Source organism: Oryctolagus cuniculus, chromosome 2 (assembly GCF_051225735.1).
Source record: "Oryctolagus cuniculus isolate XC-2025 breed Fujian yellow rabbit chromosome 2, ASM5122573v1, whole genome shotgun sequence".
In the NCBI taxonomy this organism is placed as follows: Eukaryota; Metazoa; Chordata; class Mammalia; order Lagomorpha; family Leporidae; genus Oryctolagus; species Oryctolagus cuniculus.
Genome location: NC_142868.1, coordinates 2,588,523 through 2,602,525, shown reverse-complemented (window position 1 = coordinate 2,602,525; position 14,003 = coordinate 2,588,523). Strand labels below are relative to the sequence as shown.

At 70.9% G+C, this 14,003-nt stretch overlaps 1 protein-coding gene across 6 annotated transcripts in view; it reads left to right on the top strand.

The window, feature by feature from the left end:
• The window catches only part of SH3TC1 (SH3 domain and tetratricopeptide repeats 1), a 32,727-nt gene extending 19,508 nt beyond the window's left edge, over positions 1-13,219 (top strand). For 5 of the 6 annotated variants that reach the window (XM_070067996.2, XM_070067997.2, XM_070067994.2 and 2 more), the window contains exons 9-18: positions 133-328; positions 1,415-1,548; positions 2,848-2,889; positions 3,209-4,864; positions 6,551-6,731; positions 9,037-9,187; positions 10,171-10,293; positions 10,653-10,803; positions 11,273-11,469; positions 12,906-13,219. In XM_070067996.2, coding sequence (XP_069924097.2) covers positions 133-328; positions 1,415-1,548; positions 2,848-2,889; positions 3,209-4,864; positions 6,551-6,731; positions 9,037-9,187; positions 10,171-10,293; positions 10,653-10,803; positions 11,273-11,469; positions 12,906-13,115 — 3,041 coding nt within the window. In that variant the 3' untranslated portion in view covers positions 13,116-13,219. The remainder of the gene's footprint in view (positions 1-132; positions 329-1,414; positions 1,549-2,847; positions 2,890-3,208; positions 4,865-6,550; positions 6,732-9,036; positions 9,188-10,170; positions 10,294-10,652; positions 10,804-11,272; positions 11,470-12,905) is intronic. The other variant, XM_089326892.1, reaches the window with a different exon arrangement.
• Positions 13,220-14,003: the final 784 nt, after the last annotated feature.

The following is a 14,003-nucleotide window of genomic DNA, read 5'->3' as shown; positions in this document are numbered from 1 at the left end:
AGGCGAGGGGGAGGTGCGTCTCCCGTCTGCGCCTGCGCCCACCACGGCCCCCGTCTCAGGGGCCTGGCTCCACCACGGCTACAGCCGGGCTGTCGGGCGGCCCTGGCGCTGACCGTGGGCCCCTCCCCGCAGCGGCAGGCCCGGCCTCGGCGCTGGCTGACCGACAGGCCTCGGGGCCCGAAGAGCTGAGCTTCCGCGCCGGTGACCGCATCGAGATCGTGGGCGCCCGGGTGCCCGGCCTGCCCTGGTGCGTGGGCCGGCACGCAGCCTCGGGCCAGGTGGGCTTTGTGCCCAGCAGCCTCATCCGCGTGCAGGGCCCCGCCTCCGAGTGAGTGGCCCCGCCCCCTACCCACCCTGCGCTCACAGCCCCGCCCCTGCCGTGGGGCCCCTGACCACCTGGACGCCGCCCTGCGTGGCTCCGGCTTCTCCATCCCCCCCAGGCCAGGGCGGGGCGAGCTCAGGCCCGCGGCAGCCACACGTGCGCTCCCTGACCTGGGGTCCCGAGTCCCCCGTCCTGGGGTTCACAGCGGGGGCGGCCCAGCCCCCCCACCCCCACCCCCCCGCCACTCAGCGGTGTTAGCTGAGGAGGCGTCTAAGATTTATTTATTTATTTGAAAAGCAGAGTTAGAGGGAGGGAAGGAGAGGGGGAGAGAGAGAGAGAGGAAGAGGGAGAGAGAGGGAGAGGGAGAGAGAGAAAGGGAGAGGGGGGAGAGAGAGAGAGAGAGGAAGAGGGAAAGAGAGGGAGAGGGAGAGAGAGGGAGAGGGAGAGAGAGGGAGAGAGGGAGAGACAGAGAGGGAGAGAGAGAGAGAGGTCTTCCATCCGCTGGTTCACTCCCCAATTGGCCGCAACGGCCAGGGCTGCGCTGATCCAAAGCCAGGAGCCAGGAGCTTCCTCCGGGTCTCCCACGCGGGTGCAGGGCCCCGAGGACCTGGGCCGTCCTCCACTGCTTTCCCAGGCCATAGCAGGGAGTTGGGTCTGAAGTGGAGCAGCCGGGACTCGAACCCGCGCCCACATGGGACGCTGGCGTCGCAGAATCTGCCCCCCCGCCCGTGTCCATCACGCACCCATCACCTGTTCCCGGAGCCCTGCGCTCCCTCCGGCCACTCCCTGTCGGGGTGCAGCTGTATGTGCTGGGGTGGAGGGGCGCTGCAGGTGGGGCTTCCAGGGCTGCCCAGGAGCTCGCTCCCCTCCCTGAGACCCCCCCCAGGCCAGGCACCTTGTGAGCAGGATCTGTCCAGAGGGGTCATCCGAGAAAGGCAGGCTCACGTGGCGTCACTGTCCCGTCAGGGTGGCCGCCGAGGGGCGGTCAGGGCGCTCCTGGCTTCTCCTGCGCATGCTTGGTCCCCGGAGACCCCCTCCCCCAAGGCGCGGGGGGAGGGGCGCAGCCCCCGCTGACGGCGGCTTCTCCCGCAGGGTGGGCCCAGCGCCCTTTCTCAGCGAGGACGAGGGCGCCTTCTTCAGCCAGGAGGGCCGCTTCTCCGCGGAGGACGCCAGGCGGCTGGTGGCCAGCGTGGCGGGCGCCGGCGTGGGCACCGCGTACAGCCTGGGTAGGTGGGGCACGGCCGCCGGGCCGCGGCTGGCGCCCTGGGAGTTCCTGGGGCAGCGTCCGGAGCGGCGGCTCGCACTGCGTTGAGCCCGCCGGGCCCCCAGCCGTGCCGCACCCCGCCGCCGGGCCTGGCACGCGGCTGGGCCTCCCCGTCATCCCCAGCCCCAGCCCCGCCTCCTCCAGGAGTCACTGTGAATTCCAACCCTGGCGGCGCTGCCCGGTGCCCAGTGGTGGGGTGCTGCTGCCCCCTGCAGGCCAGCCAGGCACAGGGCGGGGACGGGCGGCTGGGGGGGCCGGGGGTGCAGCGCGTGGCCCACACCTGGGGTCCTGTCAGGGGGCCCTGCCCGAGTGCCTGCCTAGGGGTCTTCCTACCACATGACAGCCTGGCGCCCCCGGCCGTAGGACCCACCTGTGCACTGGCCTGCACACACACGAACGTGCGCGCGCACACACATGAACACGCATGAAACATCCGTGTGCATGCACGCCCACACGTGTGCGTGTAGATAAACATAGGTCACTGCACACGCATTTGCTTCTGCCTGTGTGGTCACGTGCTCTCCTCCCCACCAGCATTCGATGAGTATGATTTTTAAAATGATTGATTGATATTGATTGGTTGATTTGAAAAGCAGAGCAACGGGGAAGAGAGAGAGAGAGAGAGAGAGCGAGCGAGGTCTTCCATCTGCTGGGTCACTCCCCAGATGGCCGCAATGGCCAGGGCTGGGCCAGGCTGACGCCAGGAGCCAGGAGCTTGATCCGGGTCTCCCCCATGGGTGCAGGGGCCCAAGGGCTTGGGCCATCTTCCCTGCTTTCCCAGGCCACAGATGGAAGTGAGGGTGGGACTTGAGCCCAGGCTCTCTGATAGGGGGTGCGAGTGTTCCAAGGGGCGGCATAACCCCACCCCCACCACAAGGCCCGCCCCCCGTGGTTTTAGGGCTGCAGGGCCAGGCGCTCCTTTGTGAGGCTTCGAGGTGGGGCTGCTGCAGGACCCCTCTCTGGGCTGCAGCTGCGATGTCCCAGCAGCTGGGGTGCGGAGACCGGGGCTCAAGGAAGGGTCCTACCCCTGCCATGCGGTGGGGCCGGTGGGCTCCCTGCAGGTCTGTGGGTGGCGGCCTGCCTGCCCTGGAGCGGAGGGGCGGTGGGGGCCTGCGTGGGCTGCAGACCGGGGATGAAGGGCATCCTCTGACCCCAGGCCCAGCGGGGCCCCTGCGTCTCCCAGCTGGGGTGCCCTGCAGGCCACGCCTGCCACACGTGGCGCGGGCTGAGGTGGAGACCGTGCCACTGCCTCCTTGTGCAGACAGGTTCGACGCTGCCGCGTGGGAGCAGCCAGAGGCGGAAGGTAGGTTCTGCCTACGCGGCCTGGGGCGCGCAGGGGCTCACGGGAGGCAGCCGTGCCGGGCCAGGATGTCGCTCCCTGCTGGGTGTGGCCGTGGGCCAGGGCCTGAAGGAGCGCCCTCCCCCCGCCCCGCTGCCTTAGAGACCCTGGGGACCCACACCGCTTCCAACAAGCCTGCCAGCCCCTGCCGACCCCAACGAGGCCGAGGCCGGGGCAGCCCCTCCCCGCCCCCGCCACCCCTGCGTCCATTCCGAGACCCAGAGGAGCTGGAAAGGCCGCACCGCCCAGAGCCGGGCCCTGAGCGCTTCCCTGTGCCCTGCAGAAACACCTGCGCCTTGTCCGGACCCTGAGCCAAGTGAGACGCTGCAGAGGGTGAAGAATGTTCTGGAACACTGTAAAACCCAGGAGGGCTGCCCGGAGGAGTCAGCGCCCGAGGACTTCCAGACAGCGCCCAGTGCTGTGAGCCCAGCGCGTGCCGAGGAGCCCCCCTTCCGCCTGGCCGCTGGGGCCGACTGGGCCGACCCCGAGGCCCTGGGCCCGCTGCTGAGGGTCCTCAACGCCCCGGGGTACGCGGCCTGCTTCCGAGGCCTGTACGCCGCGGCCCCGCCCTGGCCGGGTGGCGTGGAAGAAGAGGAGGAGCTGGCGGCGCGCCTGGCCCAGGCTCGGGGCGCGGCCAAGGAAGCCGGCCTCACCATGGCCCTGGCCAGGCTCTGCCTCCTCCTGGGCCGGCTGTGCGCCCGGCGGCTTAAGCTGTCCCAGGCCCGCGTGTACTTGGAGGAAGCCCTGGGGGCGCTGGGCGGCCGCTTTGGGGACCTCTTCCTGCTGGCGGCCGTGTACGCCAACCTGGCCACCGTGTACCTGAAGCAGAAGAACCGGGAGAGGTGCACGCAGACAGTGCCCAAGGCCGCGGCGCTGCTCCTGGGGACGCCGGGCCACGTGTGCGGCACGGAGGCGGGGCCCGAGCTCCTCCAGTGGGCGCTGCGCCGGGCCGTGCGGGGCCGGAGCCCGCAGGCCGAGGCGCGGGCCTGCTTCCTGCTGGCCAGGCACCACGTCCAGCTCAAGCAGCCCGAGGAGGCCGTGCCCTTCCTGGAGCGGCTGCTGCTCCTGCCTTGGGCCCCGGGGGCGCCGTGGGCGGCGGACTGCTACCTGCTGCTGGCCGGCATCTACAGCCGCAAGTGCCTGCCGCACCTGGCCCTGAGCTGCGCCAAGGTGGCCTCCGTGCGGACGCGGGCCTCGCTGGCCGGCTCGCTGCAGAGCGCCGGCCTGGTCCTGCACAACGCCCCGCGGGGGGCGGCCCGCGGCCTCCCGGCTCAGCTCGCCCCCTACCTCAGGCAGGCGCTGGCCTGCCCGGCCTCGGACACGGGGCGCGCCCTGCGCGGCCGCCTCTGCGCGGGCCTGGCCCGGCTGCACAGCCAGCACGGGCAGCACGGGCCGGCCATCGCCCTCACCGTGCAGGCGGCTGAGGCCGAGGCTGAGGCCTGCGCCGGGGCCCGCGCCGTCGTGGACCAGCTGCTGGCCCTGGCCTGGCTGCACGTGCTGCACGGGCAGAGCGCGGGGGCCCTGGACGTCCTGCAGGCCCTGGAGGCCGCGGGCGTGGCCGGCGAGGACCTGGGGGGCGTGATCGCCAACATGGCGGCCGTGGCGCTGAAGCGGACACGCAGGACACGGCAGGCGGCCGAGGGCTTCTACCGCGCCCTGCGCGCCGCCCGCGGGCTGGGCCAGCTGCGGAACCAGGCCGTGGTCCTGGCCAACCTGGGGGCCCTGTGCCTGCAGGCGGGGGCCGGCGGGCTGGCCCAGCACTACCTCCTGGAGGCCGTGCGCCTCTTCGCGCAGCTGCCGGGCGCCGAGTGCGGCCAGGACTTCACCCACGTGCTCCTGCGGCTGGGCCACCTGTGCACCGGCCGGGCCCTCGCCCAGCAGGGCAAGTGCTACTACCAGTGGGCCTTCCTGGTCGCCGTGGAGACGGACCACCTGGAGGGTGAGTGACCCCCACCCCTACCTCCACCCCCACCCCCACTCCCACTCCCGGCATCCGGGTTCCTCCCGGCGGAAAACCCCTTGCTCCCGACTGCTTGGAGCACGCCGGGGGCTGCTCCCCCACGAGGGCGCTGAGGGTCCGCAGGCCGTGCCACGCCCCACCCCCCACCCTCCACGCCCAGGGACCAGCGCATCCCGGTGTGCACTGATGGTCCCTCACTGTGGGCAAGTGGGGCCACGGCCACCACAGCCGGAAACCCCGCAGCTCCTCCCACGGGGCCTCCCCGAGGGTGCAGGGCGCAGGGCAGGGAACCTGGGGGCCGGGTCTCCACGCCCCCCATGCTGTGCACCGCGGCCGAGTGTCCTGGCAAGAACTGGCCTTTCCTCTGGCAACAGCCGATCATAGTCCCCCGTGTGTGAGGTCCCCGTGAGCTGGGTCCCCCGTGTGTGAGGTCCCCCGTGTGTGGGGTCCCCCGTGTGTGAGGTCCCCCGTGTGTGGGTCCCCCGTGTGCTGGGTCCCCCATGTGTGGGGTTCCCTGTGTGGGGCCCCCGGTGTTCAGTGTGGTTCCTGAGTTCAGGGGTTGGCGTCTTGTCGCTCTGATCTGGGTGGCGGTGGGCAGAGACGCGTCTGCTTTGTCGCTCTCCTCCCACGCCGGCTCTGGGCTCGCGGGCTCGCGGGCTGACTGGTTCCCGCCCCTGCATCTGCTGTTGGCTCCGCCCCGGTCTGCGCGGTTTCTTCTTTTGCTTGCTTGGGGTTTAGGTAACTCTTCTCAAAATCGTTGTTTATTTGAAAGTCAGAGTTAGAGACTGGGAGATGCAGAGAGAGAGAGAGAAACAGAGAGAGAGACAGAGAGAGGGAGGTTCACTCTCAGATGGCTCTGAGAGTCAGGGCAGGGCCAGGCCAAACCCGGGAGCCAGGAGCTGCTCCAGGTCTCCCACGTCAGGGTGCAGGGCCCCAAACACTCGGGCGTCTTCCGCTGCTTTCCCAGGCCATAGCAGGGAGCTGGCTCAGAAGTGGCGCAGCCGGGACTTGAACCGGTGCCCACAGGGATGCCGGTGTTGCAGGCGGCGGCTTTGCCCACTGTGCCACACGTCGCCCCAGCTAACTCTTCGTGCCCTGGTGTCTTGGGCTGGAGCATCCCATTTTTTTTTTTGCACTTTTCCTTTTTTTCAACGGAACTGGGTTTCCAGTGATAAATGTGCCTCTCAGGACGGCGTTAGCTGCCCCATCCCAGTCCTTGGCTCACTGATTGCCGCCACGTGCACTTCCCAAGTCTGCTGCTGCTGCTGATGGCCGAATGCCCGCGGCCCTGGTGCGCGCCCGGACTTGCGCAGTGGCTGACTTGGAGGGTGCGCCTCGGGCACCCGCAGCGGCGCTGGGGCGTCCTAGGGGCGTCCAAGGCCGGGTGGGCTGATGGTGCCGTGGTCCTCTGCTTCCCGGTTGACCTCCGTTCCCGGCCCCCGTGAGGAAGCTGCACAGGCGTGGGAATGCCGGGGCCGAATGGCCCACAGGACACGCGTGGGCTCCAGGCAGCGTGGCGCTGGGCTCAGCACGCGGAGGCAGAAGCAGGGTCTCCGGGTGCTGGGAGCTCCCGGCCAGGACCCCAGCCCTGCGGCTGCCAGACTGGCCGGTGTGCAGTGTGGAAGGGGCCGCGAGGGTGACCCCTGCCCCGTGTGCCCCCTGCAGGCCAGCTGCGGGCGGTGCAGCACCTGTGTCACTTCTACAGCAGCGTGGCGCCCCGCGAAGCCCAGTGCGTCGTCTACCACGAGTTCCAGCTCGCGCTGGCCCGCAGGGCGGCCGACAAGGTGCTGGAGGGGCAGCTACTGGAGACCATCAGCAGGCTCTACCTGGCGCTGGGCACCGAGCGGTGAGGCTGGCGCCGTGTGTATGTGGGGGGGTTCAGAGGGGGCTGGGGCGGTCCCAGGCTGCCCACTCCTCGGGGACCACACTGGGCTCCTGAGTGTCAGCAGCGCCCAGCCAGGAGTGCACCCCGTCTCCGGTCACCCCGCTGCGGCTGTCTTGTCCCCTCTTGCTGCTCCCACGGCCCTGTCAGCTGACCTCTGCCCGCCCAGAAGCTGGGCCCTTGCATGAGCCCCAGCCCTGGTAACCGTGGCCGCCTGTGTCCAGCTGGTCCCTCTCGCTCCCCAGGAAGGCCCACACCCAGCTCCGTGCCTGGCCCACGGGGCCCTGTGAAACCACTGCGGTGGCGCCCGCCCCGGAGTGAGCCCAGGTGCCCACCTCGGTGCTTGGCCTCGGTGTCCCGGCAGGAGCAATGGGCCCGTGCACCAGGACGGTGCCCCGCCACCACCTGGGAGTGGCCATGCTCCCTCTCAGGCCCCACCCCAGGCTGCAGGTGCAGATGCGGGAGCTCATGCCCCAGGCTGACAGCTGCTGACAGCTGTGGGCACACCTGGAGGAGACACAGGCCGGGGTCGGGGGAGACAGGAAGCCCCGCCTCCGTCATCTGGGGGTGGGGAGACAGGAAGTCCCACCTCTGTCATCTGGGGGTGGGGAGACAGAAGCCCCACCTCCGTCATCTGGGGGTGGGGAGACAGGAAGCCCCGCCTCTGTCATCTGGGGGTGGGGAGGCAGGAAGCCCCGCCTCTGACATCTGGGGGTGGGGAGGCAGGAAGCCCCGCCTCTGTCATCTGGGGATGGGGAGGCAGGAAGCCCCGCCTCCGTCATCTGGGGATGGGGAGACAGGAAGTCCCGCCTCCGTCATCTGGGGGTGGGGAGACAGGAAGCCCCGCCTCCATCATATGGGGATGGGGAGACAGGAAGCCCCGCCTCCGTCGTCTGAGGGTGGGAGGACAGGAAGCCCCACCTCTGTCATCTGAGGGTGGGGAGACAGGAAGCCCCGCCTCCGTCATCTGGGGGTGGGGAGACAGGAAGTCCCGCCTCCGTCATCTGGGGGTGGGGAGACAGGAAGCCCCGCCTCCATCATATGGGGATGGGGAGACAGGAAGCCCCGCCTCCATCGTCTGAGGGTGGGAGGACAGGAAGCCCCACCTCTGTCATCTGAGGGTGGGAAGACAGGAAGCCCCGCCTCTGTCATCTGGGGGTGGGGAGACAGGAAGCCCCGCCTCCGTCATCTGGGGGTGGGGAGACAGGAAGCCCCGCCTCCGTCATCTGGGGGTGGGGAGACAGGAAGCCTCGCCTCTGTCATCTGGGGGTGGGGAGACAGGAAGCCCCGCCTCCGTCATCTGGGGGTGGGAAGACAGGAAGCCCCGCCTCTGTCATCGGGGGGGGTGGGGAGACAGGAAGCCCCGCCTCCGTCATCTGGGGGTGGGGAGACAGGAAGCCCCGCCTCTGTCATCTGGGGGTGGGGAGACAGGAAGCCCCGCCTCCGTCATCGGGGGGGGTGGGGAGACAGGAAGCCCCGCCTCCGTCATCTGGGGGTGGGGAGACAAGAAGCCTCGCCTCTGTCATCTGGGGGTGGGGAGACAGGAAGCCCCGCCTCCGTCATCTGGGGGTGGGGAGACAGGAAGCCCCGCCTCCATCATATGGGGATGGGGAGACAGGAAGCCCCGCCTCTGTCATCTGGGGGTGGGAAGACAGGAAGCCCTGCCTCCATCGTCTGAGGGTGGGAGGACAGGAAGCCCTGCCTCCATCGTCTGAGGGTGGGAGGACAGGAAGCCCCACCTCTGTCATCTGAGGGTGGGAAGACAGGAAGCCCCACCTCTGTCATCTGGGGGTGGGGAGACAGGAAGCCCCACCTCCGTCATCTGGGGGTGGGGAGACAGGAAGCCCCACCTCCGTCATCTGGGGGTGGGAAGACAGGAAGCCCCGCCTCTGTCATCTGGGGGTGGGGAGACAGGAAGCCCCGCCTCCGTCATCTGGGGGTGGGGAGACAGGAAGCCCCGCCTCTGTCATCTGGGGGTGGGGAGACAGGAAGCCCCACCTCCGTCATCTGGGGGTGGGGAGACAGGAAGCCCCACCTCTGTCATCTGGGGGTGGGAAGACAGGAAGCCCCGCCTCTGTCATCTGGGGGTGGGGAGACAGGAAGCCCCGCCTCCGTCATCTGGGGGTGGGGAGACAGGAAGCCCCGCCTCCGTCGCCTCCGTGCGCAGCCCTGTGTGCTCCCCCTGGCTTCCGGGCAGCCAGGGCGGAGGGTCCCTCCCAGGCCCACGTGTCCCCGCCTGGGGGCGCCCGTCCTGACGCACCCGCTCCAGCGCCTACAGGTCCGCCCTGGACTACACCAAGCGCAGCCTGGGCATCTTCATCGACCTGCAGAAGAAGGAGAAAGAGGCGCACGCCTGGCTGCAGGCCGGCAAGATCTACTACGTCCTGCGGCAGAGCGAGCTGGTCGACCTGTACATCCAGGTGCGGGCGCGTCTCCCGGCTTCCTCCCAGCCTGCCCGCCCGTCCGTGCGTCCATCCATCACCCACCCATCCACACCCTGTCCACCACCTGCCCACCCACCTGTCCATCCATCCACATCCCCACCTGTCCATCTGTCCATCCACCCACCCACTACCTGCCCATCTGTCCACCACCTACCCACCACCCACCACCTGTCCGTGCGTCACCCACCTATCTCTCCATCCATCCATCCACCCATGCGTCCATCTGTCCACCCACTATCTACCCACCCACCCATCTGTCCGTCCGTGCGTCACCTACCCCCCCCATCCATCCACCCACCCACCCCCCGATTCCCTCACGGTCTCCCAGCACCCAGCACCTTTCACAGTGATCAGAGCCCGCTGGGGGCAGAGGTGTAGGTACACAGCAAGCGCCCAATAAGTGCGCGAACGCCGCCCCTCTGCAGCGGTCAGAGGTGTGAGCAGCACACGGCTTCGCAGACCTCTCCCGGGGTCCCAGGAGCCCTGGGGGGTTTTGGTTTGAGAGCCGGCAGTGCAGACCCCAGGCAAGGGGTCAGGCGCTCGTGGTGGGGAGGGGAGCAGGGCGGTGTGGGCGCAGGGCGCGGCGGGAGAGGGGGCTCCCCTGGGCTGGGGGCTCGGAGTGGGGTTGAGTTGTGGGAGGGTGTGCCTGCCGGCAGGTGGGGGCGGCCTGGCTCGCTCTGGGGACTGAGCACAGGTGGGCGGGGGGGGGGGGGTGCTGAGCACCAGCAGGGAAACGGGCGGCCTGTGCCGTGGTGGGGGACGGGTGCACGTGGGCAGCTCGGGGTGGCTGCAGCCCGGGGGGGCCGTGTCCCACAGTGGCAGGGGCTCCCGGCCCCCGTGTGGCTGCAGTCCCCGCACTGCGCCGCGCTAAATCGGGCCAGTGGCTCCCACCGTGGGGGAGGGGCTCCCACCGGGCTGCCAGGGTGGGGGAGGGTCTCAGGGAGCTCCGCCTCCCGCAGGTGGCGCAGAACGCGGCCCTGTACACGGGGGACCCGCAGCTGGGGCTGCAGCTGTTCGAGGCGGCCGGAGACATCTTCTTCAACGGGACCTGGGAGCGGGACAAGGCCGTGTCCTTCTACCGGGTGAGCGGGGCGGGGGCGGGGGCGGGGGGTCTCAGATGCCCCGGACAGGCACCAGCCCACACCCAGGATCGGCTTCGGGGGGTTTGCCTGGGCTGGTGGGAGACCCACACTCTGGGCTCAGAGTGGCTCCGGCCCGGGCCAGGGACACAGCACATGGGGAGGTGGGGGGGGGCGCTGGCTCCTCCCTTCCCCAGACCGGGGTCTCCCCAGGTCACCCCTGGGAGCTGCCACAGGCCAGTCCTCCAGGGCCACGGGCCTCCCGGCGTGAGCGAGTGTGCACGCCCGTGTGTGCAGGGGAGGCGCTGACTGGCAGGTGCTGCTGGAGGCCTGACTAGCCCCGCCCCCTCCGCTGTGGGCAGGACCGGGCACTGCCCCTGGCCGTGACCACGGGGAACCGGGAGGCGGAGCTGCGTCTGTGCAATAAGCTGGCGGCACTGCTGGCCGCGCTGGACACGCCCCAGGAGGGCCTGGAGTTCGCCCACACGGCCCTGACCCTCAGCATCGCCCTGGGTGAGCCCCCAGGGCCCCCGCCCCGGCCCCGCCCCGGCCCCGCCCCGGCCCCCGCCCCCGCCCCCGCCCCGGCCCCGCCCCAGGTCCCAGCAGCTGCACTCGGCAGGGTGCCCGGCCGGCTCCCCTTCGGACTTTCCACACCTGCCGAGGGCAGGCCGTCCCCCCCACGGGCCTCCCTCTGGCCGGGGCTGCGCTGGCCCCGCAGGCGTAGCAGGGTCGGTGCTCCCTGGGAGCACCCGGCTGTGGGGGCGGCCGGGGCGCGGGTGGGCGGAGGGCTCTGCCCCTGACCTGACGCACCCAGGGAGGGCCCGGGCGGCTGCGCAGGCTTCGGGAGTCCAGGCGGCCGCACACAGGCTGGGGCTGGGCAGCCGGGCGCAGGCCCCCGGGAGGGGGGTCTCGGGACAGGACGGGGCGTCCGAGGGCCGGGCCGGTGCGGGGTGCCTGCCTCACGCCCGCGCCGCACCCGCAGGGGACCGGCTCAACGAGCGGGTGGCGCACCACCGGCTGGCGGCGCTGCACCAGCGGCTGGGCCGGGCCGAGCTGGCCGAGCACTTCTACCTGAAGGCGCTGTCGCTGTGCAGTTCCCCGCTGCAGTTCGACGAGGAGACGCTGTACTACGTGAAGGTGTACCTGGCGCTCGGCGACCTCATCCTGCACCACCTCAAGGTGGGGCCCGGCCGCAGGGAGGCAGGCAGGGGGGCTTCCCGGAGGAGGCGACTGCAAAGTGTCTCTGCAGTCAAGTAGGAGAACGGGGCGGGGCTGGAAGGGAGAGAAAGTGGGTGGACAGTGGGGGAGGGTCGCCGTCAGCCCGAGACACCCCCCCACGAGGCAACCCCAATCCCGGCACCTCTTCCGGGAAGCCTGCCGGGCCCCAGATGCTCTGAGCCATCCCTGGACACCCTCACGTCTGGCCCCCCGGGCGGGCGGGCAGTGACCCCGGGAGGCCGTGCACCCGGCTGAGTCCTCCCCGGTGGGGCCCCGGGAAAGCTTTTGCGTCTCCCAGTGCAGAGCCGAGCACCTGCCGATGAGGCCCCTCGGGTGTCTGCTCTGCGGGCCCCCCCCTCCCCTGGCAGGTGCCCCCCACCTCGCACCCCAGGCCGGGCCCAGCACCGCACCTGCGTCTCGGGCGCTCCTGCTGGCTGTGCGCGGGCGCCACCTGGTGGTCAGCAGTGTGCCTGCGGCCTGCGGCTGTGTGCGGCCGGCTGGTGCCCATGTGCGGGGGGCTCGCCCACCTGGGACCCCGGGAGAGGCCTCCGAGAAGGGGCCTTTATCTCTGCACGGTCACGGCCGCTGCCCTCTGCTGCCCACCCAGGGGGAAGGAGAGGGCCCGGGAGGAGCCGGAGGCCAGGGTCCCAGGCCGGGTGTCCGGTTACGGAGCAGAGCGGGGGAGCTCCCTGGGGACCCGCCGTGGCCCCTGCCCAGGACACAGCAGCCAGCGTGGGGCGCTGGGGAGGAGGAGGCCTGAGGGGCGTAGTGCACCAGGGCCGAGTGAGCGAGCTGTGGAGTGGGGCGGAGCCACACGCGTTCACACGTGCATAGCCACATGCACACACGTGCGCCCCCACACACGCACACACAGGCATGAACACCCCGTGTGCACACACGCACAGCCACACCTGTGGACACAGGCACACCCCTGCATATGCACAACCACGCGTGTGCACGCTAGCTCCTTCCTGTTCAGTGGGGAAGCCCCCTCCTCCTGGAAGCCCTCCCATTCTACCCCAGGCTGAGTGCTGGCCCCTGCACACGGCCCCTGGTTTCCCTCAGGCCCCCAGCACGGGGCAGGGGTGCCGCAGGACCGGCCGCGAGCCCCAGTCGGGAGCTGTCACTCACTTTGGTTTTCTCCCCGGGGTCTCGCAGGGAAGCCTGGGCTTTTGGGGGGAGCGGCGGGAAGGGATCTTGGGGTGGCCCTGGGTACCCGCGTGCGGAGCGGCTGCGGTGGGAGGGGCGCCCCGACCTGTGGGGGTGGCGGCTGGGGTGGGGCACCTGGCTCGGCCCAGCTCCCTGTCGGGCCGGGGTCCGGCAAGGGCGGGGGGCTGCCTGGAGGAGGGGCGGCGGGGCGGCGGATCCCGACCCGGCCCTCGCTGCGCCCCCTGCAGGACCCGTTCGACGCGGCCGGCTACTACGAGCTGGCGCTGGCGGCCGCCGTGGACCTGGGCAACAAGAGCGCGCAGCTCAAGATCTGCACGCGCCTGGCCGCCATCTACCGCGGCGCGCTGGCCGACCGCGAGAGGGCGCTCTTCTTCTACCAGAAGGCGCGGGCCTTCGCCTGCGAGCTGAGCCTCCGCGGGGGCCGGCGCCGGCTCTGAGCGCGGCCGCCAGGGGGCGGGCTCCGCCGGCCTGGGGGGCTCCGGGCGCAGAGGCCCCGAGTCGGGGTGCAAGAGCAATAAATGGGTTTGCAGTGCCCTCTCTCTCCAGGCGTGGTCCCTGGGGCTGCACTGCCCCCCGCCCCCGTGCGGTGCCAGAGGGGTGAGGGGCCTGGTCCACATCACACAGCACGCCACGCCGCCAGCGTGCCGCCAGCATGAGCCACCCGTGGGCCCCTGGGCGGCTCCAGGGCCTCTCCGTCCCTCCTGCAGGGGCCGCGGGCCAGTGCTTTGGCCGGGGCTGGACCAGGCCAGTTCCACCTCCAGCCCCGGAGCGTTGCCACCAGGGGGCAGCAGAGAGCCGCGCAGAGCCGGCTCTGCCCAAGTTGGTGTGTCGCTGGGCAGCTTTGGGGAGCCAGGAGGCACCCGGGATGTGGGGGTGACCGCGCTGGACGCACGGAGGCTGAGCAGCGGGGACTCGGCGCACTCAGGCCCCTGCCCCGCGGGCACCGCGTGGGTGGCCAACACCAGCCTCCAGGTCCGGGAGTGGGTTCAGCCCCAGGGTCTCCCGCAGGTGCCTGCTGACCTGCGGGGGTGGGCGGCCCAGGCCTCAGGGAAGTCCCAGGAGGTGGGGAGACAGGCGAGGAGGCCAGGGCGGCCTGAGCTGGGCCAGGCCCTCGCCGGGCAGCCCTCGCCTGGGGGCCTGGCCGTGGTTCCTCAGGTGACATTGCTGGGCCCAGGACGGAGCAGCCGTTCCCCCAGCACGGGTCGCCGATTGCTCATTCGCTCGCCGGCGAGAGCCTACGGAGCACCGCCCTGGTGAGCAGCCGTGAGGTCCCCCAGCTGGACAGGGCCACCGCTGGCCACCATCTGGGCAGCACACAGGGCACC